The 25,419-nt window shown below is 39.5% G+C and overlaps 1 protein-coding gene across 1 annotated transcript in view; it reads right to left on the bottom strand.

Moving 5' to 3' along the window:
- The window catches only part of LOC122321159 (cell adhesion molecule Dscam2-like), a 994,286-nt gene that overhangs the window by 519,022 nt on the left and 449,845 nt on the right, over positions 1 to 25,419 (bottom strand). The window contains exons 5-6 of the mRNA XM_070278943.1: positions 4,943 to 5,104; positions 4,732 to 4,881 (exon numbers count right to left, since the gene is read on the bottom strand). Coding sequence (XP_070135044.1) covers positions 4,732 to 4,881; positions 4,943 to 5,104 — 312 coding nt within the window. The remainder of the gene's footprint in view (positions 1 to 4,731; positions 4,882 to 4,942; positions 5,105 to 25,419) is intronic.

The following is a 25,419-nucleotide window of genomic DNA, read 5'->3' as shown; positions in this document are numbered from 1 at the left end:
CCAGTCATAAAAAACATTATTAACTTTGAACCCTTATCACTACAAAACTTTGAAAATTTAGAAGAGATAACAGAACTAAAGTTCCATAAAAAAAAAGCTACGACATTTTAATGTTGATTATTATAACTGTAATACATCATTTATACATAAAATTTAGAAACAAAAATATTAAAATTAATGTGAATAGAATTCAGGAGAATTCAAATTTAGCGTTGGAGGAGCTATACAATTGTCATCACTAGCCCCCTCTCTATCCGCTAATACACAACTAATAATAAACAAAGAAACCCAATTACGAATATGCAGAGTCAATCCATTAACATTAACAAGAAACCACTTAACCACATGAATCGCACTCCCCACTTAGAACCCAAAACCAGACTCTGTACTCTGAAATCATATCACACCTAGCACTAAGATCTCAAATCCCAACAAATAGACGATATGTAAGACACCGATTGTAAAGTTTGAAGCTCAGTTTTTTTACCAACTTCTAAATGGAATCATTCACCAATAAAAAAGTTTAAATAATAAATAGTGCTGTATTTCACTTGGAACAACACTCATTAATACATAACTCGCGCGAACATAATTTTTCGATAAACTTTCAAGCTATCAAGATGCCAACGGACAACGACAGCGGCTCTGTATTTGAACTGATGGAAATTAATGGAATGGAATTTCAACCACGTTTAACAGGGGTTTGGGCACCACTGGACTAGGATAATATGTCTTCTACTTCTTTGCCATTGTAGCTTGATATATGCTCAGCATATTCATACTTCAAACTTTTGCACCATTAAAAAAAAAATCATACAGTCCTATGGAGATGAAAACTTATTAAATTAAAAGCTAATGAGGGCAAAGCCTGTTAAATCCTCAATAGACACATAAGTACAACACCATACTGTTTTTGTTTTTTTACCATACAATACTCGCACTTTTTGTTACCATACTCCTCGGAAACGGCTATACCGATTCTCATGAAAAAAAATACTCATGAAAACTTTGTGAGCGTATTGAGTAGGTCTTAGAATCCGACAAAATCTATTTTTCATCCTCTTAAATCCTGTCCGACATACCAAAAATCGCATATAAAGTGAGTTACTGCTTCATCATACTGACAAACTCACGCTACCATAGCATTCACGCTACCACTCAATTTAAACAGGGACAAAAATCCTTCATCTTTAATTAAATACATTAATTCTATTTATAAGTGTTTTTTACAGTGAGCAATGCCAAGAAAACGCAAAGGGGGTGATTTGAGCCGTGATACAATTAGATCTCGAAACATGCGAAGTAGAAGATCCCAGCAAAACAAATCCAGCAACAAAATACTGATGTAACATACGTGTTAGAATAGCGCAATTGCATCAAGAAGATCCAGAAGATACACAAGCTGAACGCAAGGAAGTCAGAAGATTAGAGCAACGACAATCACGCCATTTCACAGTCAATAGACGCATAAAAAATGACCAACAACGACAACAGGTACGTCGAGCATTTATATATGAATCATTCCTGGGTCTAGCATTCCAGTATAAGCCTGATATTAAGTATTATGCTCACTTAAAAGTGGTAATTGTGCTATGGACAAGGAATGTCCGCATTGTCATGCTCTGAAATTCAAAAATGAGCCAGCCAACAGAGTTTTAGAACTCACTGGATTCGCAAGGCATGCCAACGAATAATGTACAATTAAAGGTTGGATCTCCCATTATCCTACTTCGTAATTTAAACCCGCCCAGACTGTGCAACTGTCAGTGGCGGATTTAACAGGTGGGCAAAGGCGCGCTTGCCCACTGGGCCCCCCCCCCGACGAAAGGCTTTCAGGGCTCTCTTGCTGAAAGTTACACCTTCGATTTCTTTTTTTTTATTTTTTTGTTGAAAAATTGTTTCGGTGAGTCTCTTGTGGACAGCACAAGTTCAATTTTCATTCAGGGGCCAAATTTGGAGTTGATCGAAAGGGGAAAGCCTGAGCTAACGACGTAGACCAAAAAAAACCGATTGCGATCATTCCTTACCTTGTAATTTACGGTTATTTCCAGCAATGGGGGGTGTAATATTACGGCGTCGATATTTAACGTTTTATAAGGTTTTCCGATAGGGAAAGCACCTCGACGGCAAGAACCAATCAAAAACATTTCAAAAATATGCAAAAAAAAAAATATGTAAATTTTCTCGATGTAAAAAAGTATACAACTTTTATAATGCCCGATGAATAAATGAAAACATTTTTATATTCGTTGAATTCTTAAAATATATAGCTTTTATATATAAATATAAAAAATTTTGCCCACTGGGCCTTTTTCCTTAAATCCGCCACTGACAACTATACCCGATTAGTCATTCAAAAATTAATGAAAACCGTGATCGAAGCCAGCATTTTAAATGGAAAGTTCAGAGGTGAAAATATACTAATACCTAATACTAATGAAATATACTATGCGACAATAATGTTTGTCTTTTGTTATTTTTATATTCCCTCATCGTTCACAGCGCTTCAGATGACTTTATAATACATAAGTCTAAAACTGAGTAAATTTTCTCTGAAGTGATCGAAGCCAGCATTTTAAATGGAAAGTTCAGAGGTGAAAATATACTAATACCTAATATTTTGTCTTTTGTTATTTTTATATTCCCTCATCGTTCACAGCGCTTCAGATGACTTTATAATACATAAGTCTAGAACTGAGTAAATTTTGTACAGACATTATAAAGTCATTTGGTGGCAAAAAAACGTTTGCCGGGTCATGTCATAATATATAGGACAGTTAATGCTATATTTAAAAATTTCAACACGAACCTCATTACATAATTTTTCTGCAGAGATCCAGTATCGGCTCGCGCGAAAGTCTGGGGGAAAATAAATTCTTTATTTTTTTTCATAAGAAGGAAACTCAATGGATGGATAAGGATGGATTGCTGCTTCGCTTCTTCCAACATTAACTTCAGTTACCGCCTTCGGGAAAATAAGAACAAAATCTTATCGACCCTTTCAACGTACATATGTTAGTTCATATTACTATACTTCTAGGATAAACATAAAAAACATTTGAATTTTTTAACAACATCATACCTAAAAGGTAGTTATGATGACGTTAAGCTTTGGCTATAATATTAATTCACAGTGCCCAATTTACCCCCTAATCCGATTTGGACAACTTTTAAAATTGGATTTTTGCTAATTACTTAATGGATTGAAATATAGATTTTATTAGGTTAGATTTGAAATAAAGATTATATTTCATTATTATTAGATTGAAATAAAAACTTTTAGACCATATAATCACTATGCCTATTAAAAGAATGAATTTTTTATAGGAAGATGGTCGAGAGAACTTCATTACCACCCTTTAACAAAAACTTAATACGTATTACGCTGTGTGTTGTTTTCTTACATAACCTTATCTTATATAACACAATACGCTGTGTTCTTTTCTTACATAACCTTATCAAAAATAATGATGTAAATATCCAGCATATAGTAACGTCTTTATATATACCTTACTATATACTATACCTTACTATATACTATACCTTAAATTTCACGATTTAGTAGCTAGACTAGAAACTTTTGAATTTTACTTCTTAGCCATTGCAGCTCACACTTTTTCCAGCATGATCCTTTTAAGCTACACATTCTGTTCTACGTCTAGTTTTAAGATTTTTATTCTCAACGCCTTATCTAAGAAACACTTTTCTTCTTAAGCTAGGTACACACGATGCAAACAATTTGAAGCAAGTTGAATGCTGCAACCAAATTTGCTCGTATAAACACGAGTGAAAACATTTTGCTGCAAACAAAGAACTTGCACAGTTTTTTTGCAGCAATATTTTTTGCTTGTCGTCTGTATACATTTTTTTACCACTATCTTTATTGCGTCATTCGCTTGCTTGTTTGCATGTGCTGTTTGCTATCAATCGCAATATTGCAGCAAGCAAAGCAACATTTGGGATCGCGAGAACACGATTAAATTAATTGAATTATATGAGAATCTGTGGTTCTCTATGTTTGGTTCATATCTCATACTATACTATATTTTTTACATTTTTTGTCCATTTTTCGTAATGGGATCTCTTTAAAATGAGGTTTTCCCCTATAGGGTCCACAGTGATGGCTATATCTTCCCCAACTCTCATCCGATTCTCAAGCGGAGTTCCTTAAACGATTTCTGGATCGATTCTGCACCATTCTGCATCAAAATCCAAAGACAAAATATTTTTTACATTTTTTGTCAATTGTTTGTGATGGGATCCCTGGAAATGGGGTTTTTCCCTATATGAACCACAGTGATGGTTCTATGAATCTATGTTTCACAAAACAACAGAACTTGCAATGAGCGTCACTTGCAAGCATTGCAAACAAAAAACAAAAACACGTGTAGACATTAACGCAACATTAACGTATGTATTGCACGAAATAGCCATGCAAAAATTTTCGTGCAAAACAAAAATTGATTGAAGCAAGAAATTTTCTTGCAATATTTGCATAGGTGTAAAAATTTGTGCAAACTTTTGCTGCAAATTATTTTCAACTTTCTGCAAATTGTTTGCATCGTGTGTACCTAGCTTTAGTCTTCTACACTATTCTGTTCAGTGCCTCGGTTATGCCTATTTTGGTATTTAATAAATTTTGGATTTTCTACAAATATGTTAGGAATTGAAAGCCTCAAAAAAGGTTTGAGAATGTAAAAAGAAAAATTATGTTGCTCCCCATAATCATACCAGTTAATTGAATTTTTCCAGCGTTTTTACTGACTAAAGTATTCCGAGTCAGCCTATGGTGTGTTCGACATCGATACATTTTTTGAGAGTCATTTTTTGTTATGTTATAAACTAAAAGCTCTCCGGTAGGAAGCATATGATTTTTTCCATCTAAAATAAATAAAAACCTTAAGATAAACCTAAAAAAACTGGTCCTATACCAAGTACTTACCACCTTCCAGGGATGGGTAAATGTTAAAATTTGGCTCTTGCAGCCATGATGTAACAGTAACAAAATTTCTTGCAAAGGAGGGAACTAAGCATTTAATAAGAATATTACAACCTATAAATCCTCCAGGGTTTTGAACTTCCGGCTCGTACCGCTGAGGCACAACTAAAATGAAACAATACATATATTGAATGCGCATTATTATATAAGTAGTATAAAGTAATCTATATAAAATTAATAAAATATATTAGCTTATTAATGTTATTGTGAAATAGAAAACAAGAAAGCAAAGCTAACTTCGGGCGGAGCCGAAGTTGATATACCCTTGCAGCTAAAACCGGATATATATCGCAAACATCGGATATAGTTGGCCGATCCTTATGATTACATCATAATAAAACCAATTAATTACAATAAAAAATCTAAACAAGAAAGGAAAGCTAACTTCGGGCGGAGCCGAAGTTGATATACCCTTGCAGTTAAAACCGGATATATATCGCAAACATCGGATTTAGTTGGCCGATCCTTATGATTACATTATAATAAAACCAATTAATTAAATTACAAAATCTAAAAAAAGTCCCAAGCTTCTATCGTCAAAAAAAACAAAGTTGTTATTTTTACTAAACACCAAATACCATTTCTGATCGTTCAGTTATATGGCAGCTATAAGATATAGTCGGCCGATCCTTATGAAATTTGGTAGGTTGGATCAACTGACCAAAAATAGAATCTGTATGGAATTCCAGCATTCTATCTTCAAAAACACGAAAGTTGGGTCATTTCCGATCGTTCAGTTATATGACAGCTATAGGATATAGTCGGCCGATCCTTATGAAATTTGGCACGTCGTATTGTTTTGCCAAAAATAGCTCTCATGTTAAATTAGAACTTTCTAACTTTAAAAACACCAAAGTTATACCATTTCCGATCAATCAGTTATATGGCAGCTATAGGATATAGTCGACCGATCCCGGTCGTTCCGACTTATATACTGCGTGCAAAGGAAAGAAGGGTGTGTGCAAAGTTTCAAGTCGATAGCTTTAAAACTGAGAGACTAGTTCGCGTAGAAACGGACAGACAGACAGACAGACGGACAGACGGACAGACGGACAGACGGACATGCTCATATCAACTCAGGAGGTGATCCTGATCAAGAATATATATACTTTATAGGGTCGGAGATGTCTCCTTCACTGCGTTGCACACTTTTGGACAAAATTATAATACCCTCTGCAAGGGTATAAAAAAAGTCCCAAGCTTCTATCTTCAAAAATACGAAAGTTGATATTTCTACCAAATACCATTTCCGATCGTTCAGTTATATGTCAGCTATAAGATATAGTCAACCGATCGTTATGAAATTTGGTAGATCGGATTAAATGACCAAAAATAGAATGTGTACCAAGTGCCAGCTTTCTATCATCAAAAACACGAAAGTTTGGTCATTTCCGATCGTTCAGTTATATGGCAGCTATATATATAGTCGATATAGTCGACCGATCCTTATGAAATTTGGCATGTCGTATTATTTTGCCAAAAATAGCACTCATGTCAAATTTGAACTCTCTAACTCTAAAAACACCAAAGTTATACCATTTCTGATCAATCAGTTATATGGCAGCTATAGGATATAGTCGGCCGATCCCGGTCGTTCCGACTTATATACTGCGTGCAAAGGAAAGAAGGGTGTGTGCAAAGTTTCAAGACAATAGCTTCAAAACTGAGAGACTAGTTCGCGTAGAAACAGACAGACAGACGGACAGACGGACATGCTCATATCAACTCAGGAGGTGATTCTGATCAAGAATATATATACTTTATAGGGTCGGAGATGTCTCCTTCACTGCGTTGCACACTTTTGACCAAAATTATAATACCCTCTGCAAGGGTATAATGATTAGGGACTGCTTTCATAAGTTGAATTAATTGTTTTATATTAATTAATTTTTATTTTTCAGTAATAATTAATTTGGAAAGTTTTCAGTCCGAAGAATATGACTCCGAGGATGCTTAAGGCTACCAAACGGATCGTAGGTTGCGAATACCGAACGACCTTCCTGTAAGGTAAGCTGTATATAAAACGTGGGGCCCCATAGTAGGACTCTCCTCGAAAGGCTCTTCTCGTAAATAAACAGCTTCGGATCCACTTGTGTTGCCGCCTCTAACAAGACGCCTTTTGGTCGGTGCCGAAGGCAGGGAAGATGGTAAGCGAACCCAACTGTCCGGCCAAGACTTAGGAGTGGCCTATTCACAACTGCCACTGTGGTGGCATCTCCCGACCTACGCTCTATGATACCTTCTTTAGGTGCAGTTGAGGGCGGCGAGTCTCCGGCGGCCAGTGAAATTGGCGAACCGAAGTTCTCGGAGAAGAAATCTGCAGTCACGAGAGGGTTTAATCAGCGAACAGCTCCACCCCTTGTTAAAAAATAGGGCCTACGAATAAGGGCTGCAGGGCCGCCTTTTTTATTTTAAAAAACAATTTTATTGTTTACTTTAAATATAATATAATAAAACCTCATTTACAAATTTTCGATTAGCTGTTTTGATTTGGCCAAAAAAAATTCCAGAAAATCCGTTTTTTTTGGCCTGTTACTCAGATGTCCCCCTTAAACATTCCTTTGCAGAGATTGGACAAAAGTCCCATTTGTCTTCGACAAACGCAACCCTGACGAAAAAATCTCTAAGGAGAAGTGGAGATTGGTAAAGGTAGCCCTAGGAATTTGTCGTCTTGGCCAAGGATCCAGGCCCCTCTCCTGACTGCAAAGCCGTGGGGTGGTTCCTAGGAAGTGTAAAGTGTATTCAACTCAATTTAAAAGAAGAATAAGAAGAGTAAGTGGGAACAGTGGGATTTGCTCATCATGTGGTGAGCTTGGTTGGTGGTCATCTGATGGGTCCCACATCCCTCCTTTTCTTTGTAGACGTAATTTAAGGTTTTTGCGTGTCATCTATGAGGCTCCAGGCTCCATGACCGGCGAATCATTCGAGGGTAAATTAGTAACTTGCTTGGGGCGATCTTGAGTCCTTTTAGCAACGATTTGTTGATGCTTTTAACTTCTTGTTTACTTTTGGCCAGTATGGAGATTTTGTAAGTAGTTTGATTCCATCAACTTAACAAAATTAAAGCCCAAAAATAAAAACCCAGCTTAACAAAAATTTCTTCCATTTTGGTAACTATCGATTTCGAAGTAATGTTTTGGCTAATCTTATGTTCCATGTACCGGATGAAATAATTTATTAGTACCAGGATGTACTCACCGCTGGGTAAAGAACCTAATAAATCACTCTTAAAGGTCTCCTTGGCATAGTGTTGTTGTGCATAGGAGCAGGTCGTATCGTGGCCGACAAAAAGATGCAGTTCAGCTTTCACGCAAACTTCTCGTGGCCATTATACCTTTGAGCGGAAAATAAGGTTCATAGCGCTATCGTGCCTTCGTGCGCTAACTCTAACACTTTACGACGAACCTTAGAAGTCACCAGTTTGGTTCCTCGTAGGAGTAGGGCATCCATGCCCTGGGCTGGACGTTGCTCTTTTCCATGAATCCTTTTTTTAGATAAACATGCCATTGACTATCTGGGATAAAGATAATGAGGCCGGTACTGAATTTATAACGTTGTGCCATATATTTTTTTTTCGCCTGACCAATCATATTGAATTGAGTGAATATTGATAGCGATTCATCGATGTTTTCCTTTCCCGGCTTGTATAAAAACCGAGGTGAACCAGCACACATTTAGCAGAGCTTTACCTCCAGCGACCATGAGGAGCTACTTTGCTCAATCAGGAGCCAGCATGGAGCCTGCTGTGGACCGTCAGGTACAACGGTATGAAGCTGCCGCTCCCAGATGGATGCGACTTCATCGGCTTCCAGACGATGTGGTTTCGGCCAAATAGAGGAAGGATGAGGAAACAGCGGCAACTGTGGCTCCCAAATGCTGGACTAAGCCTAGCCTCGCCGAAAATGCAAGCGGTGCTAATCAGCAACCGAAAGTTGCTGGAATCGGCAATAATCAAGATTGACAAAATGGCCATAACCACCCAGCTTTGGAATACTTTTGAAATACTTTGGAATGGTAATTGCCTTAGACACTACTAGGGGCATTGGTAGTGGGCGTTATTGGCCCGTTGATGTACAACGCTTACACGGCCGACCTCCCTATTCTCCAGAGGCCTGACCTGCTCGCAGCAACCTATGCAGACGACACCGCTTTCCTTACCACCACCGATAGCGCCATGGGGCAGCCGAAACATGCAATTGCAATTGGACTCGTTCAGTGACTGGCAAAAGCAATGGAACATCAATAATGAATAATGCCGTCAATAATGAGAAGTCGACTGCCACCACATTTTCTCTCCGCCCAGGCGACTGCCCTCCAGTTAACCTCAACGGCTCCCCAATCCCGCAGGAAGACAATCCCAAGTACCTGGGGTTCACCCTAGACAGGAGGCTCACCTGGAGGCCCCATCTGATTAAGAAGGCTCAGGGGTAGGAGATCAAAGCTGAGAACGTCCTCCAAACTTCTCATTTACAAGGCCATAATACGCCCAATCTGGGCGTACGACATACAGCTCTAGGGCACTGCAAGCAAGACGAATGTCCAAACTATACAGACGATCGAAAATAGAGCCCTTCGAATCGCCATGGGGGCCCACTTCTATCATGACAATCGCACCATCCACGAGGTTCTCAATTTTCCTTGGGTCAAGGACGAGATCCAAAGAAGCAGCGCACGCTACCTGCAAAGGCTCCATGACCACACGAACATGTATGCTATCTCTCTGCTGGACAATAGCGAGCAGCCCAGAAGACTAAAAAGGACGCACCCGCTGGACATCCCCTGGATATCCTAATCATAATCTTTAAATACCATAAGCTAAGCTAACTACTACCAAAGATTATAAAGTACATAGATGGGACATCAGGGCCCAAAACGGTCAACTTTTTGCGTCGAGCTTGTTGGTGAGGGGGGAACGCACATACATACGATTCTATTTTTAGAACTCTTTCCATGTATCCGTTAACAAAAATGTGAACCTATGTGTGTATGTGTGACTGCTCGCACGACGGAGTAAAAATGTTTTGGCTTCCAAATTTCAATTTCGATTTCTCGTTTCTGTTTTCGATGCGCCGATGTGGTAGTTGGTAGAAGAAATAGTATTTTTGATCGCGCCAGATCTAGACAAGATATGCGTAATGCATAGAGTAGCTACTCTATGTGTAATTTTTCTGAGTTCAAATCCTCGTAAGGACTTAGAACTTTTTCTTTCTTTTATAATTATTATTATTTTTTTTTCTTTAATTGTAATATTTTTCTTTAATTTTACAATTGTAAAATTGTTTAATTCTTCATTATGTCCGGCTAATAAAATTTCAAGGGAGTCCTTCCGGCATTTTGTCATCCGACACGTCCGTCCCTTATTTTTACTTTAATTGTTATAGAATGCAATTAAAAATAATAATAATAACGTAAAAATTAAAAGTAAAAAAAAAAAAATAAAAAAATAAAAGTAAATATAAAAAGAACCATAAAACTAAAACTTTATCAAAATCGAAACAACCGTCCGCTAATGAAGTCGAACCCAGGACCCAATGAATAAGGATCGCGCACTATCCATCTAGGCTACCCTTGAAGTTGATTTTATGATACTTAAAATTGGTGTTAAAGGAGGCGCTAGAATCTATACCAAAAACAGAGTTGACGAGTAAGGATAGTAAAAGATATTTCTGATCTCTTTACTCTTACATTGCACACTGGTCCCAATGCCCAATATTCTTGCAAAAACCTATATTTTTTTTTTTAAATTAGGAAAAAAAAACATTTTATTCCCATAGAATAATATACGTTGCATTTAAAAATCGATATTTCGTTATTGAAATTGCAACCAATGCATTGGTTCGATTACATCGTTTCAAACTTTCATCGTTCCAAAGATGTTACGATCTAAAAATATAATTCTCTCTCTCCCTATCTCATCTGCCAGGCGTTTGTCGTGGAACCCGCTCTCAAATGTTTTCATTATACAGCGGGTTCCACGACGGAAAAAATGAAAACATTTGAGAGCGGGTTCCACGACGCGGCCTGCCAAAATGCCGTAGAAACCCGCACTTATAGACATTTTTACAGCGGGTTCCACTACGAACTGAGACGATGTTAAGGTGATTTTACAATTTTGTATTTTTTTTTATTGGATTATAAATTAAGGAAAACACATTAAAATAATAAAACAATAATATAAATAGATTTAAAATTAAAAAAAATGGATTTCCCGAGCCTGGTTTGAACTCATTTTACTTTGCACATCAGCCAAGCACTCTACCACTCGGCTATTCCTCATTCGTTGTCTCGCGAAAAATTTCTCAAACTTAACTTGTCGCGCAATGGAACCCGCTCGTTCCAGCGGGTTCCACTGCTGGAACCCGCCATAGAAAATTTTTCTTTGTATGAGATGTCCCATCTATGTACTGTATAATCTTTGCTTCTACTCTAAATTAGTTCTCCAATATTAATATGTAAAATCTATAACTGAAGTTCATGTAATAAAATTTAATGGTTGGACCTAAAGGACAGTTTTAAATAAACGTTATCCTTCTATTAAAAAAAAAAAAAAATATATATATATATACATTATATACAAACATTTTATTCTGAATCTTGACTTTCAGAGTTGGACAAATCGGTTTCAAGATTCTCTTCTGAAAGCGTCTTTGTCCATAATAAAACTTTTTGATGTCGAAATTGATGAGCCATATGACATTGAAGATATTAAAGGATCAGAAGAAACAAAAAACGTATTCATTCCTTGTATTATTCTCGCTTATGTTGCGATAATCTTTATTTCTTGCTTCAAGACATTATACGACATCTGACTCCGACATTATACAAACTGGAAGACAAAAACTGTTTATAATGTCTGCTCCAAGAATTAAAATTCTGTGAACAGACGATGGCATGTAAAAGCAAATTTTTATTAACAAAACTTTCTGCAGTTTCCATAGCGTACGATCCGAGTGCATCCGTGTTTAAGTAATGTCTACAGGACAATGCTCGCAGGACGACGCTAAATCAGAATGTTAAAATTTGGTGTACTCCTTTTATGCGCGGAGCTAAATTTGGTTGCTGAAAAAATCTTCGTGCAGTTTTTCGATTGTTAGTACTTCCAGTACCGGCAGTACTTCCAGTACTTATAACATCCCTGTTAAGCTCCTCGTCAGCTTTCAGCTTCGACACAATTGTTGATGAATTGCGACTTCCGTCCCTTTACAAGCTGCTACTTGCAGCCAACAATAATGCATCCGTCGAGACTTTCTCCGAAATTCCTAATAGATTGTTGATTTGAGTTTTTTTGCAACACTCTGAAATACCTTTCTCTGGGCGTCCCACATTTCTCAATGATGATCTTTCCATCAACACCTGAGGCGTGTCTAGCCATTCTATTATTACCATTTATTGCCAATCTTTATTACTTTTTTAAAAGCTGCCTTATTTCTATCGCATTTCCTCCACTTCTGGACAAGCCTACTCAATATTTCAATAAAATGCTCAGTTTTTTCCCAATGTCGGAGAGTTCATTTTCGTTACAATCATATTTGTTACAAACTTCTCTTAAGGGGTTATATACCTTTTTTTTTCTTCAAAAAAACGAAAATTTTTTTTTTGATAAATCCCAAAGTATATTCCCTAGAGAATATTTTCCCAAATTTTCTTAGAGATCCGAATAATAGGAATAGGAAATATAGGAATAATATAGGAATATAGGAATAGGAATAATAGGTTCAATAGGAAAACAGTTTTGAGGCGCGGTTCGTCACGGCGGCGGACAGCGTCAAGCAACTTTGAATGCGATTATCTCAACGTCGTGTTTTTCCAAAAGTGCCTTTGCTGTGACCACGATTGCACAAGAACTATTTAATCGATCTTCTTCAATTTTTTTTTAATTATTCGTAATGATTGTGCCGAGTTCGTGAACGATTCAGTTATTTTGCGACCATTTTGATTTCGCAGATAAAAATTTTTTAATACAATTTTTAGAACTTAAAAAATTAACTTTTTGGAAAAATGTTTACTGTATGCATAAAAAACCAAATATTCTTGAAAATAATCGTTCACGAACTGGAAATAATACTATACTAATAAAAAATTTTTGGTTTTTTGATTTCGGTTGACCTGCTGGACTTCTATCGTGGTAACCGCAAGCCGCTATAAAAAAAAAGGGTTCCGAGAGAATTGCCATAACTTTGTAAATTGTTTATATTTTTTCAAGAAAAAACGCTTGTTGTTTCGATAAAAACATGTACTATCAATAAAAAATAACTTCAGTTTCATTAAATAATTGCTACACATCTGCAATAAAAATCCAAAGTTCCCTCAATTTTTTCGCTCAAATAGGTATATAACCCCTTAGTGCACAATTTCGGACAGATAGATGATAGATGAGATTCAGACTGATGATTCACACTTTAGGAAACAATTGCAACCAGAGTGAATCCAGGTTAATCTGTTAAGTTCTACTTCACGAAAGACTGGTGTGCGCTCTATTCCGCGCATTGTTAATACACTTAATATCCACTACAATTTATAAGTAACACATATACTGACACGTCAAAAGCATAGATTTTTTATGTAGCACATACCTTAATAGTTGTTAAAAACCAAACTTGCACTAGAAAAAACGTAAATTGCACTATTTATTCAAATATGCAACCAATAAGCAAAAGGGCTCCGAAATTATATATGTATATCACCTGCTGAAACATATGTTGACTTTGACAGTTCACAGCTGATTATCAGCTGATTGATGAGCTTAGAAAACATCAATTAGCATCTAATTAAGGTGTATTTTATCGATAGGTAAACTTAAATTACCGTTTGTTTAGGTGAGGGGCCGTTGTGCCGCTCAGCTGAAGAGCGCATCCGCGCAGAAGAGCGCGCCCGCGCTGAAGAGCGCATCCACACTCGCCCCTCTGTGCCGAGTAGTTTTTGTGCTGTGTAGTTTTTAAGTGAGTATTCTCTTGTAAGCAGCCCAATAAAGCTGATCGCGTTATATTCATTGGAAGACGCCCCCGACTTTTTTATTCAACATTTCTAATCCTGGAATCTTTTCCGGCAACTATGCCCCCCTAAAACCAGTTGGTCCTTCGAGCCGGATAATTCCTGGATTTTCTTCTGCCAGCAGTTCTTGGCATTGTTCCGCCAAAAGATAAGTACATTTTTCCGTCTCCATCTCTCTGCCGGTCTTCAGCAGTGATCCGAACATTAAATTTCGTTCACACTGCTGCAAGATTGTTTTTCCCTCCGTGTCAACTCCAAGTCCGAGTTTGAGGCAGGTTGAGGTTTTCTAACAATCTATAATAATCTTTAAATTCTGAAAATTTTTCCATCCGTCTCCGTTTTGTGTGCTGCCCATATTCCTCGCCGTTTTCGGCCGAGGCATATGTGCATCCACATACATATATATATATCCATATATATCCGCGAAAAATTCGCAAGTGAACAGTGAAATTGTGTGGTGACAAAAAAAAGGCATAATTAATATTGGCCACCGGTGTGAATTAGATCCGGAATTTCCAAATTCACCGAACAGTCCGCCGCTGTCGTAATATTTGTTTTTTATCTTCCTCAATCAGTGTCATTTTTTACACCACATAACATTTCTGTTCCCCCAATTATACAGTCCACTTATCAAAGCTCCACTGTGCCAACATATGCCCACATGCCCTTACATATATCCGTACCTGCATGCATGTCCATATATTTTCTGCCTTCAATTCCAGGAAATATATAACCGATAAAATTTAACATATACAGTCCACTTATCGACGTTCCAATGTGCCATCATATACCCCACATGCTCTTGCCCTACTTGCATGCATGTCCATATATTTCCAAATATTTTCTGCCTCCAATTTCAGGAAATATATAGCCGATAAAAAGAAAAAAAAAATTTTAATTTTCTAAAACCAACAATTATAAACCGCCATTTCACTACAAATCCGTGATTGTGTCGCTTAAATTCTCGACATAGCCGTGTTGTGTTTTTTTTCTTTGAGGTACGTACAGGGTGCCGACGGCATAACCGGCTGCGTAACAAAATAGATTAGAAAATCAATTAATTATAAATTTATGTATTTATAATTATAACTATGAATATTTATTTAATTCATTCAATAATAAAAGTCGAAAATTTAATTATCGAAAAATTATAATTAATTAATTTAATTATCCACCTTCTGTCCGAATAGAGCCGCGGTTTTAATTCCATCTTCCCGGCTTCGTGTTAATTAAATTCAATTAATTAAAGATTTAGGTTTCAATTCCACCGTTCCAGCTTCGTGATAATTAACCTAAATTAATTTAAAATGAAGATTTTCGAATTTTCCGGTACTTTTTCCATTTTCCGTGCCTCCAACGCTGCTTCTACTCCGCATCAGGCAACATCCGCCTACAATCTGAGCAAACCTCGTCTCCTTTTGGGTTTTTTCTGGTGCCTGAAGTTTTTCTTTCCACATTCGAGTTGTGCCGCACACGACTTTCCTTTCCACATCGGCGCCACTAGTTCGCACTTGCTTCTTGTAATTGCCTTTCATCCGCGATCTCACCGTTCTCATCACATTAGTGCGACCGGCCACCACTTCGTACGAGGCACCTGTTGCGCGAGTCAGTCGACAAGCGCTGACCAGCGAATTGGACTCTGAGAATGCCCACGGAAGACGACAAAAAGCCGCGTTCGATCCCAGCCATCCATTTGGACAGATCTCAATCCGCATCTCCGCGGACGCCTCTTTTGAAGCCTAAGGCTACCAGTGCCAGTCCAAGGGCAAGGAGTGACGAATCCGTCAATACAACCCCCGGTCCTTCACAGAGGCAGACTCGCTCCGTTGCAAAAATGGCTCCAAGTGCGATCGAAGTGGCGTTGAAAAAGTTCATCGCCACGACAGATCGAATTAGCCAATTTGAGGCTAAAATAAATACTCCGGGAGCCCCAGAAACCGAAATAGGCTCCCAATACATGTGCGAAGTCCATCGGGACCAAATTCGGGCACTATGGGAGAAGGTGGAGAAGAGGTATGAGAGCTGCTCCGATTTGCTAGCCGTGTCCGACGACAATGCGGCCCTCTCGACAGTGCTGGAAGCGAAGTACAGCTACTGTTACTCCGTCTATTCGAGGTATATTGCCCAGCTTCGGGAGAAAATTGCCTCCCAATCCACTCAGGCTTCCGTCAATGTCCACACGCCCGCGTCTACAGGCTGCCGGTTACCTCCAGTGAATACCGAGGTCTTTGCGGGTGACTATCTTCGGTGGCCCACCTTCAGAGACTTGTTTATGGCCATTTACATCCAAAACTCGCGGCTCACCCCGGTAGAGAAGTTGTTCCACTTATTGTCCAAAACAAGTGGTGACGCCCACGCCATTGTTTCCAAGGCTCCGCTTACCCATGAGGGGATTGTCGCCGCATGGCAAAGCCTCACAGACCGCTTTGAGAACCGGCGGCTATTGGTCAACAGCCAGTTGAAAATCCTTTTCAACATCCAGGCTATTTCTCAAGAGTCCTGGGTCGCGCTGAAGGAGCTGCAAGCCACCATTCAGAGTTGTCTGACAGCCCTAGCAATGTCCACCATCAATGTTGAGGCTTGGGACTGCCTCCTGGGGTTTATGATTTCGTCAAAGCTCCCCAGGGTCACACTTTCTATGTGGGAGCAATCCGTCCATAATAAGGCCGAGATTCCAACATGGAAGGAATTAGACAACTTCCTGACAGAGCGCCATCGCACTCTGGAAGCAATCGACGACGTCAGGCCTAGTGGCTCCGGGCAACTTCCGCCAAGGTCGGGAATTCCTATTGCCCCTGCTCGGAGGCTCATCTCATACGAGACTCGAGTGGTTCCAGGCCCCAAGGGATGCGATCTCTGTTCGAGGGAGAACCACCCCATTCGCTTATGTCCGCGGTTCCTAGAAATAGACGTAAATGGACTACATTAAAAGGAAGTAGTTATGTTTAAACTGTTTTGCCCGAGGCCACCAGCAACGAGACTGCCCGAGCGCCCATACCTGCTTCACATGCCACAGCAGACACCACACCCTCCTGCACCGCGGCAATCCATTCGCAACCGCTCCAAGTCCGCCTACGCAGCTAACCGCTCTAAGTCCGCCTACGTCAACAAACGGCTCAGAGGATCAGTCGAATGTGCAGGTGTGATTCGCTTCCGGGTCAGGAGCCGTCCTATTGGGCACGGCTCTTATCAACGTGTGCCATTTGGGGTGCACCGTCCAGGCACGAGCACTGATAGACTCAGGCTCCGAAGCGACTTTCATAACGGAACGACTGTTCAACCTTGTCAAGTTTCCCTTCAAGACGATTCACGCACAAGTTTCCGGCCTCAATCAGACCATTTACGCGCAGTCTAGTAAATTGTGCCATTTCTCCATTCGGTCGCCGTCTAGACCCGTGATACAATTAGAGACTGCGGCATACGTTCTTCCGCAGTTGGCAGGAAATCTGCCATCATATCCGTTTTCGCGAGATCGTCTCAAGGGGCTGCCCGATATTATCCTGGCGGACCCCAACTTCTTTGAGAGCTCCCAAATCGATGTGTTATTAGGAGCTGACATTCTTCCGTCCATTCTCCTCGGTAATTCCAAGGCTAACATCTGCAGGTCGCTTCTCGGTCAGGAGACCATTTTCGGATGGGTGCTGACAGGCCCATTATCTCCAGCTAACCCCCGCAGCGTGTCTGTTTTTTCCGCACGAGTTGCCCGCAGCCTCGGTGACTCACTGGTTCAGGGTTTCGATTCAGGATGCGAGCACAATTCTGTCTCGACTCCTTCTTCGATTTACACATCGCATCACGCTGCACGGTGGTAATCAGCTGATGATCCGTCTGATCCGGGCCAAATTCTGGATTCCAAGATCATATTCAGCACGATGTCGCCACGCCCACGCAATGTCCAGTCACTGAAGAGCAGATGTACTCAATGGGATCCATCCATTGAAGAAGTGTCGGCGCTTCCTAAGCCTTAGTGCCGAGGAGCGGTTCTCGTGAACCGCTATTGCTCGAGCTGCCTGGCCCACGAGCACTCCGACGGATCCTGTCGGCGTGGGGACGGCTGTAAGACGTGTGGTCAGGATCACCACACGCTGCTGCACCCCGTGACCAAGGAGCACCGGTCACCACCCGCGGGAGACAGTACACGGGGTGTCTCGCTCTCTCGTCGGGCGTCATCCGCCAACTCCCGGCGCGGTTCGGGTGCTTCTCGCCCTGCGTCCGCCATTTTCCGGCATTACCAAACCGATCCACGGCCGCCGACTTCTCGGCACTCTTCGATAATTCTTCGGCATTCTTCCGCCACTGGCCGGCAGCCGTCAAGTGCTCCACTGCGTTCGTCCGCCACCCATCGGGTGCCGTCCACTGCTCGTCCGCCCGCGTCATCCGGGCCTAGGCAATTTTTCGCGTCTCCTCGAGGGCCCTCGCAGGACGCGGTCACTGCGCCCACCCTATCGTCGCTGCTGAACCGGAACAGCGTCAACATCGGGACCCGGATCTTCGACACGGGGGCCTTCATCGACCCGTGTACGCACTCTAGCTGCAGTGACGCATAGCTAGCGACGAGGGATCTGTTGCAACCCGAGCGATTGCAAGGGGGGAGAATGTTTAGGTGAGGGGCCGTTGTGCCGCTCAGCTGAAGAGTGCATCCGCGCTGAAGAGCGCACCCGCGCTAAAGAGCGCACCCGCACTGAAGAGCACATCCACACTCGCCCCAGTGTTGCCATTTTAGCCTATTTCAGGCTAGATCTAGACTATTTTTAAATGATATAGCCTATAAAATTTGTAAATAGCCTGACGGGGAGGCTATTTGAATGACGGGGAGAACGACGATATTGAAACTTTGTTAACGTGTTTAATATAATAAAAACATGAACATTTCATTAATGTGGTAGATATTATTAGATTTGAATATATAGCTTATTTTTCAGACATTTTTCTGAATTTTAGCCTATTCTAGCCTATTTTTACCCAAAATCTAGCCTATTTGCGAGCTCAATACCTGGCAACACTGACTCGCCCCTTTGTCGTCGAACGTCTCTTTTTGTACTAGTTTTTAAGTGAGTATTCTCTTGTAAGCAGCCCAATAAAGCTGACCGCGTTATATTCATTGGAAGACGCCCCCGACTTTTTTATTCAACATTTCTAATCCTGGAATCTTTTGCGGCAACTATGCCCCCTACACACACTGTTTATTTAAATTTGAAAATCATAATTAAATGAGGTGGGGTGATTTTTGAAGCAGGATTAACAGGAGGAGCAGAATCCAAGAGGATTAAAGGATCGCCCCTGTAGAGTCAAACAGCCCAAGAAAACAAATCCCAGTTTTTTCCCAACTCACGCCCAATTAAAAATCTCGATCGGAACACCCCCATCCGGACGCTATCGCAAATGAGTGGTGTTTTTTTTTTGCGGTCTTTCAGAATTTTGAAAATAGCTTGTGCATCAATTAGAGAATCAGCTAGAATTCCTGTATTCATCACAAAGCTTAGAGGCCCAGAGGGCGCTCGAGAAACTATTTGTTATTATTTAATACGTTTTTTTGAATTTATTAATCTAAGTGGAGTTGGTAAGGCTGTTTAAAATTTTATATTTTAAATTTGAAGGACAGGAAAGAGATGTTAAAGACTAGAGACCATTGTAGTTCGAACATAATACCCTAAAAGGGTCATGCAGTGCATATGTCGAACTACAATGGCTAAGGAACAGAGGACTAAAGTTTCGAGTCCTTCTATAAGGAATGTTGAAATTTAAGCGTGTTAGTAAATGCTGGCTTTCTACATCCTCATTGATTTGATAATGTAGGAAAACTTCTCCTAGCATTGTCCTACGATTGGTTAAGCTTGGTAAATTTATTAGTAAGAGTCTACTACCATATTATAAGATGGGAGATAAAAATTTGCATCCCAGTTAAACATCCAAGTGAAAAAGTTAAAGAATTCTTTTATACGGATTCAATGTACTCCTTATGCCCTGACCTGATGTACTCCATATTAGTGACTCCAGGCAAGTCAATAATAAAAATTGTAAATAATCACGGGCCAAGATGACTTCCTTGAGGGACGTCAGGTGTGGCACGGATCAAACAGGAATGCATATTTTTAAATAAGACTCTTTGTTTTCTTCCATGTTAGTAGCTGGAGATTCACGTTTAGAGGTCTGTAAAAATCCCAGTATAGTTCAAAGTTTCTAGTCCTTCTATTAGGAATATTGAAATGTACCACACCATTGATGAGGTTATGTAGAACCAGAAAGAAAAGCTAGTTGAAAAAGCGAAAGTTGATATACCCTTGCAGTTAAAAACGGATATATGTGTATCTTTATTATCGGATATAGTTGGACGATACAAAATCTAAAAAAAGTCCCAAGCTTCTATCTAAAATACCAATAAAGTTGGTATTTTGGTAAAATGTTGGTAATGTTGGTATGTAGCTAAAAAAAAATAACCGCTATGTGTAAATAACATCAGTTATTTACAATAAACTGAATGTTGGTAATGTTGGTATGTAGCTAAAAACCAAAAACCGCTATGTGTAAATAACATCAGTTTGAAATCTCTTTTGGAAGCCATCTATGAAAAATTATGTCAACTCCAATAAATTAGTGGTGGTGTTTGGAATTGCCGACAATTTTGCCTCTGTAGTTGGCAGCATCGCACTTTTCATCGCTTTTTTTCGCACTTTTCAAAGAGCATCAGCTAACATTCCTGTATTCATCATAAAACTTAGAGGCCCAGACGACCGATGGGCGCTCGAGAAACGATTTGTTAGTACATATTAAGCTATTTGAAATTTGCTAAGCTAAGAGGATTTAGTAAGGAAATTTAAAATTCTATATTTTAAATTAGAGGGACGGGAAAAAGATGTAATAGAGTAGAGACCATTGTAGTTCGAACATAATACCCTAAAAGGGTCATGCAGTGCATATGTCGAACTACAATGGCTGAGGAACAGAGGACTAAAGTTTCGAGTCTTTCTAATAGGAATGTTGAAATTTAAGCGTGTTAGTAAATGCTGGCTTTCTACATCCTCATTGATTTGATAATGTAGGAAAACTTCTCCTAGCATTGTCCTACGATTGGTTAAGCTTGGTAAATTTATTAGTAAGAGTCTACTACCATATTATAAGATGGGAGATAAAAATTTGCATCCCAGTTAAACATCCAAGTGAAAAAGTTAAAGAATTCTTTTATACGGATTCAATGTACTCCTTATGCCCTGACCTGATGTACTCCATATTAGTGACTCCAGGCAAGTCAATAATAAAAATTGTAAATAATCACGGGCCAAGATGACTTCCTTGAGGGACGTCAGGTGTGGCACGGATCAAACAGGAATGCATATTTTTAAATAAGACTCTTTGTTTTCTTCCATGTTAGTAGCTGGAGATTCACGTTTAGAGGTCTGTAAAAATCCCAGTATAGTTCAAAGTTTCTAGTCCTTCTATTAGGAATATTGAAATGTACCACACCATTGATGAGGTTATGTAGAACCAGAAAGAAAAGCTAGTTGAAAAAGCGAAAGTTGATATACCCTTGCAGTTAAAAACGGATATATGTGTATCTTTATTATCGGATATAGTTGGACGATACAAAATCTAAAAAAAGTCCCAAGCTTCTATCTAAAATACCAATAAAGTTGGTATTTTGGTAAAATGTTGGTAATGTTGGTATGTAGCTAAAAAAAAATAACCGCTATGTGTAAATAACATCAGTTATTTACAATAAACTGAATGTTGGTAATGTTGGTATGTAGCTAAAAACCAAAAACCGCTATGTGTAAATAACATCAGTTTGAAATCTCTTTTGGAAGCCATCTATGAAAAATTATGTCAACTCCAATAAATTAGTGGTGGTGTTTGGAATTGCCGACAATTTTGCCTCTGTAGTTGGCAGCATCGCACTTTTCATCGCTTTTTTTCGCACTTTTCAAAGAGCATCAGCTAACATTCCTGTATTCATCATAAAACTTAGAGGCCCAGACGACCGATGGGCGCTCGAGAAACGATTTGTTAGTACATATTAAGCTATTTGAAATTTGCTAAGCTAAGAGGATTTAGTAAGGAAATTTAAAATTCTATATTTTAAATTAGAGGGACGGGAAAAAGATGTAATAGAGTAGAGACCATTGTAGTTCGAACATAATACCCTAAAAGGGTCATGCAGTGCATATGTCGAACTACAATGGCTGAGGAACAGAGGACTAAAGTTTCGAGTCTTTCTAATAGGAATTTTAAATTTTAAACGTGTTAGTAAATGTTGGCTATCTACATCCCCGTTAATAAGGTGATGCAGGAAAACTACACCGAGCATTGTCCTACGATTTGTTATAAATAAATAAAAGAAATAAATAATGTTCTAGTTATATATGGGTCATTAAATTCTTTTGACCACCTTTTGATAAAACCAAGGACTCCTTTAGCCTTATTAACCATTAAGGAAATATGGTCGGCAAATTTAAGTTTGATGTCTAATAGAATGCCGAGATCATTCACCTGGGTTAATTTTTCTAAGGCAATCCCATTAATAGAATAAGTAGCTTGCAGAGGGCAAGAACGATAAAAAGACATATGTTTGCATTTAGATCCATTAAGTATTAGATCATTAGCTAAACACCGTTTTTGAAACTTATCAAGGTCAGACTGAAGACTGCATTGGGCAGAGATGGATTTGTACTGAAGACAACGCTTTACATCATCTGCATACATAAGAACTTGAGAGTTCGTTAAAGCAGGGGGTAAGTCGTTTATAAAAAGCGTAAATAATAACGGGCCAAGATGACTTCCTTGAGGGACGCCGGATGTAGCGCGGACCAGACGGGACTGTATGTTTTTAAATAAGACCCTTTGTGTCCTTCCATCTAGGTAGCTGGAGATCCACGTTAAGAGGTCTTTAGGAAAACCCAGCATATTCAGTTTACTCATCAAGAGTGAGTGGTTAACTGAATCAAATGCTTTGCTGAAGTCTGTGTAAATTACATCGGTTTGATATCCCTTACAAAAGCCATCTATGACAAAGGATGTCAACTCCATTAAATTTGTGGTGGTGGAGCGACGCTTAATAAAGCCATGCTGACAGGGAGAGATAATCGAAGAGCAAAGGTGTTGCAAATGAGGGGTAATTAATTTTTCAAATAACTTTGGAATTGCCGACAATTTAGAGATGCCTCTGTAGTTGGCAGCCTCGGACTTTTTTCCTTTTTTATGTAGGGGAATTATGAATGATTCCATCCACTTAAGGGCACCAGATAATAAGTTGTTCTCAGAAAAAAAACTCAGAAATAATTATCTTTATGTAAGATAATTGTAAAAGATTCCTTTCACTGAGGGTTTAATATCGAGAATTCCGATGAGAAGTTGAAGCACAGCTAAATTTATATGGTTTTTCGAACTAGTGTGGACACGGAGAGTTTTCCGGTCGATCAGATGGGGTTTTTAAAAAAAAGGAAGAAAGACGGACTAAGATGTTTTGTCAGGGGGCAGTCTCGATCGTTGAGCCGGGACAACCTAGCCTGGAACATGCGCAGAGATAACCTCGACAACGCTCCAGCGTCTGGTTCATACCAGAACTAGAGTGGGCTTATGGGGGCGGGCCAGAGCGTCCACCATGTGGAGAGAAGTAATTTCGGAAGCGCAATGATGTTATCTCTTCAGGCTTTTGGCTCGTATGGTCCAAAGTTTGCCCAAATCGAATAAGTCATATGTCATAGCCTACCTAACGAATTTTGAACATGGTTTGTTTTGAGCAAATATGTCCTTCGCAAAATCGTATTGGGTGGATAGGGATAAAGATGATAAGTTTGACAAAGTGAGCAGTACGTGGGCGGTTCGAAAAACTGTGGTATGTAAAATCAGGTATTAAAAAACGATTGATCAGACAATATGACACTTTAAAACAGATAAATTAAAAATCGCCAAACTCTGGAAACTTTACTTCTTCAGAAGCCAATTTGGAGTCAATTGAGATTGTGACTCCTCTTCGCAGAGGTCGGTCAGATCTAAAAGAGGTGTATATAGAAGGGCTTGAAGTTTGAGCCCAACAGGCATACAAATTTTTTCCACAAATATGTCCTCTGGACAGAAGCCAGGCAAACATAGCGTCGCAAACATTGGGACAGCCATATAAATCTTGAAATATGACATTCGAGTTCGCGTGGTAATTTAACCTGTTGAGTAGTATTATAACTTTTACTTATTTGTTATTTAGGCCAGTAAATAAACAATATTTATTGAAGTCTCAACCGCGTGTTTATTCATCCTCTTCTTGACAGCTTTCTTAGGTTATAATTGGTTATGTGTTTTTGATTCGATACTATCGTACTATCGATATAATATTTAAAGGGCCCTCTACTTGGCGGGTAATTTTGAATTAGAAACATTTATCTTTAACACTTTCCCTTGTGATAATTCAAAATTCTAAACTCTATATAATGGTGTTTTTCCCTCCTTCAGAAGAGTCCAATCTTGTTACAGAGAATCCGGAGACGAGTATTGAGGATCGGCTTCGTCATCATATCAGCGAGTTGTTCCTCAGTCGGGATGTGTTCGATCCCAAATTCTCCCTCAGCAATTCTTTCCCTGATAAAGAAATGCTTGTTGGCTATGTGCTTGGTCCTGCGATGGAATTCGGGGTTTTGGGCCAGTCTCATGGCAGCAGCATTATCGACCTGGAGAATCGGGGCTCGGTCCAATCTGTCGATTTCCTGAAATAATCTTTTTAGCCAAATTATTTCTTTTGCCGCTTCATTTGCTGCTACGATCTCAGCCTCTGTAGTAGAAATGGCCACCATAGCCTGCCTTTGACTTTTCCATGAAATGGCTCCTGAAGCAAACATGATGATGATCCCTGATGTAGATCTTCCGGTCTTAGTACAGCCACCAAAATCAGCATCGCTGTAGCATTCGAGGATTCCCTTCTTCTGTTTCCGATAGACTATCCCAACGTTGATTGTTCCGGATATGTAACGGAAAACCCTCTTCACTTGAACAATGTTTTCTTTTGCCGGATTTTCAAGCGTTCTTGAAAGAAATCCGATGCTGAAAGCCAAGTCTGGCCTAGTTCCAAGCATGAGGTACATGAGAGCTCCGATGGCTTGGCGATAAGGGAACACGGTCGTCTCTGATTCTTTCCCTGCTGTCGTAGTTTCCAAATTCTTGAGAAGTGGGGTTGAAAAAGCTTTGCAATCCGTGAATCTAAATCGCTCCAAAATCCTTGTGGCATACCCTTGTTGACTAATTTTTAGTCCATTTTCTTGTTTCTTGATTTCAAGTCCCAAGAAGCACTCAGCCTTGCTTGAGACAATTTTGAACTCTGATTTTAGCTCGTCCAAAAATTCTTCCAAATCTTGCGTATCTGTTGCTGCGGAGAGTCCGTCATCTACGTAAACAACGAGTAGAATCTTTTTGCCATTTCTTTCCCTGATGTAGAGACATGGATCTGC

This window comes from Drosophila bipectinata, chromosome 2R (assembly GCF_030179905.1).
Source record: "Drosophila bipectinata strain 14024-0381.07 chromosome 2R, DbipHiC1v2, whole genome shotgun sequence".
Lineage (NCBI taxonomy): Eukaryota > Metazoa > Arthropoda > Insecta > Diptera > Drosophilidae > Drosophila > Drosophila bipectinata.
Note: the sequence above shows the minus strand (reverse complement) of the source record. Positions and strands in the feature narration are given on the sequence as shown.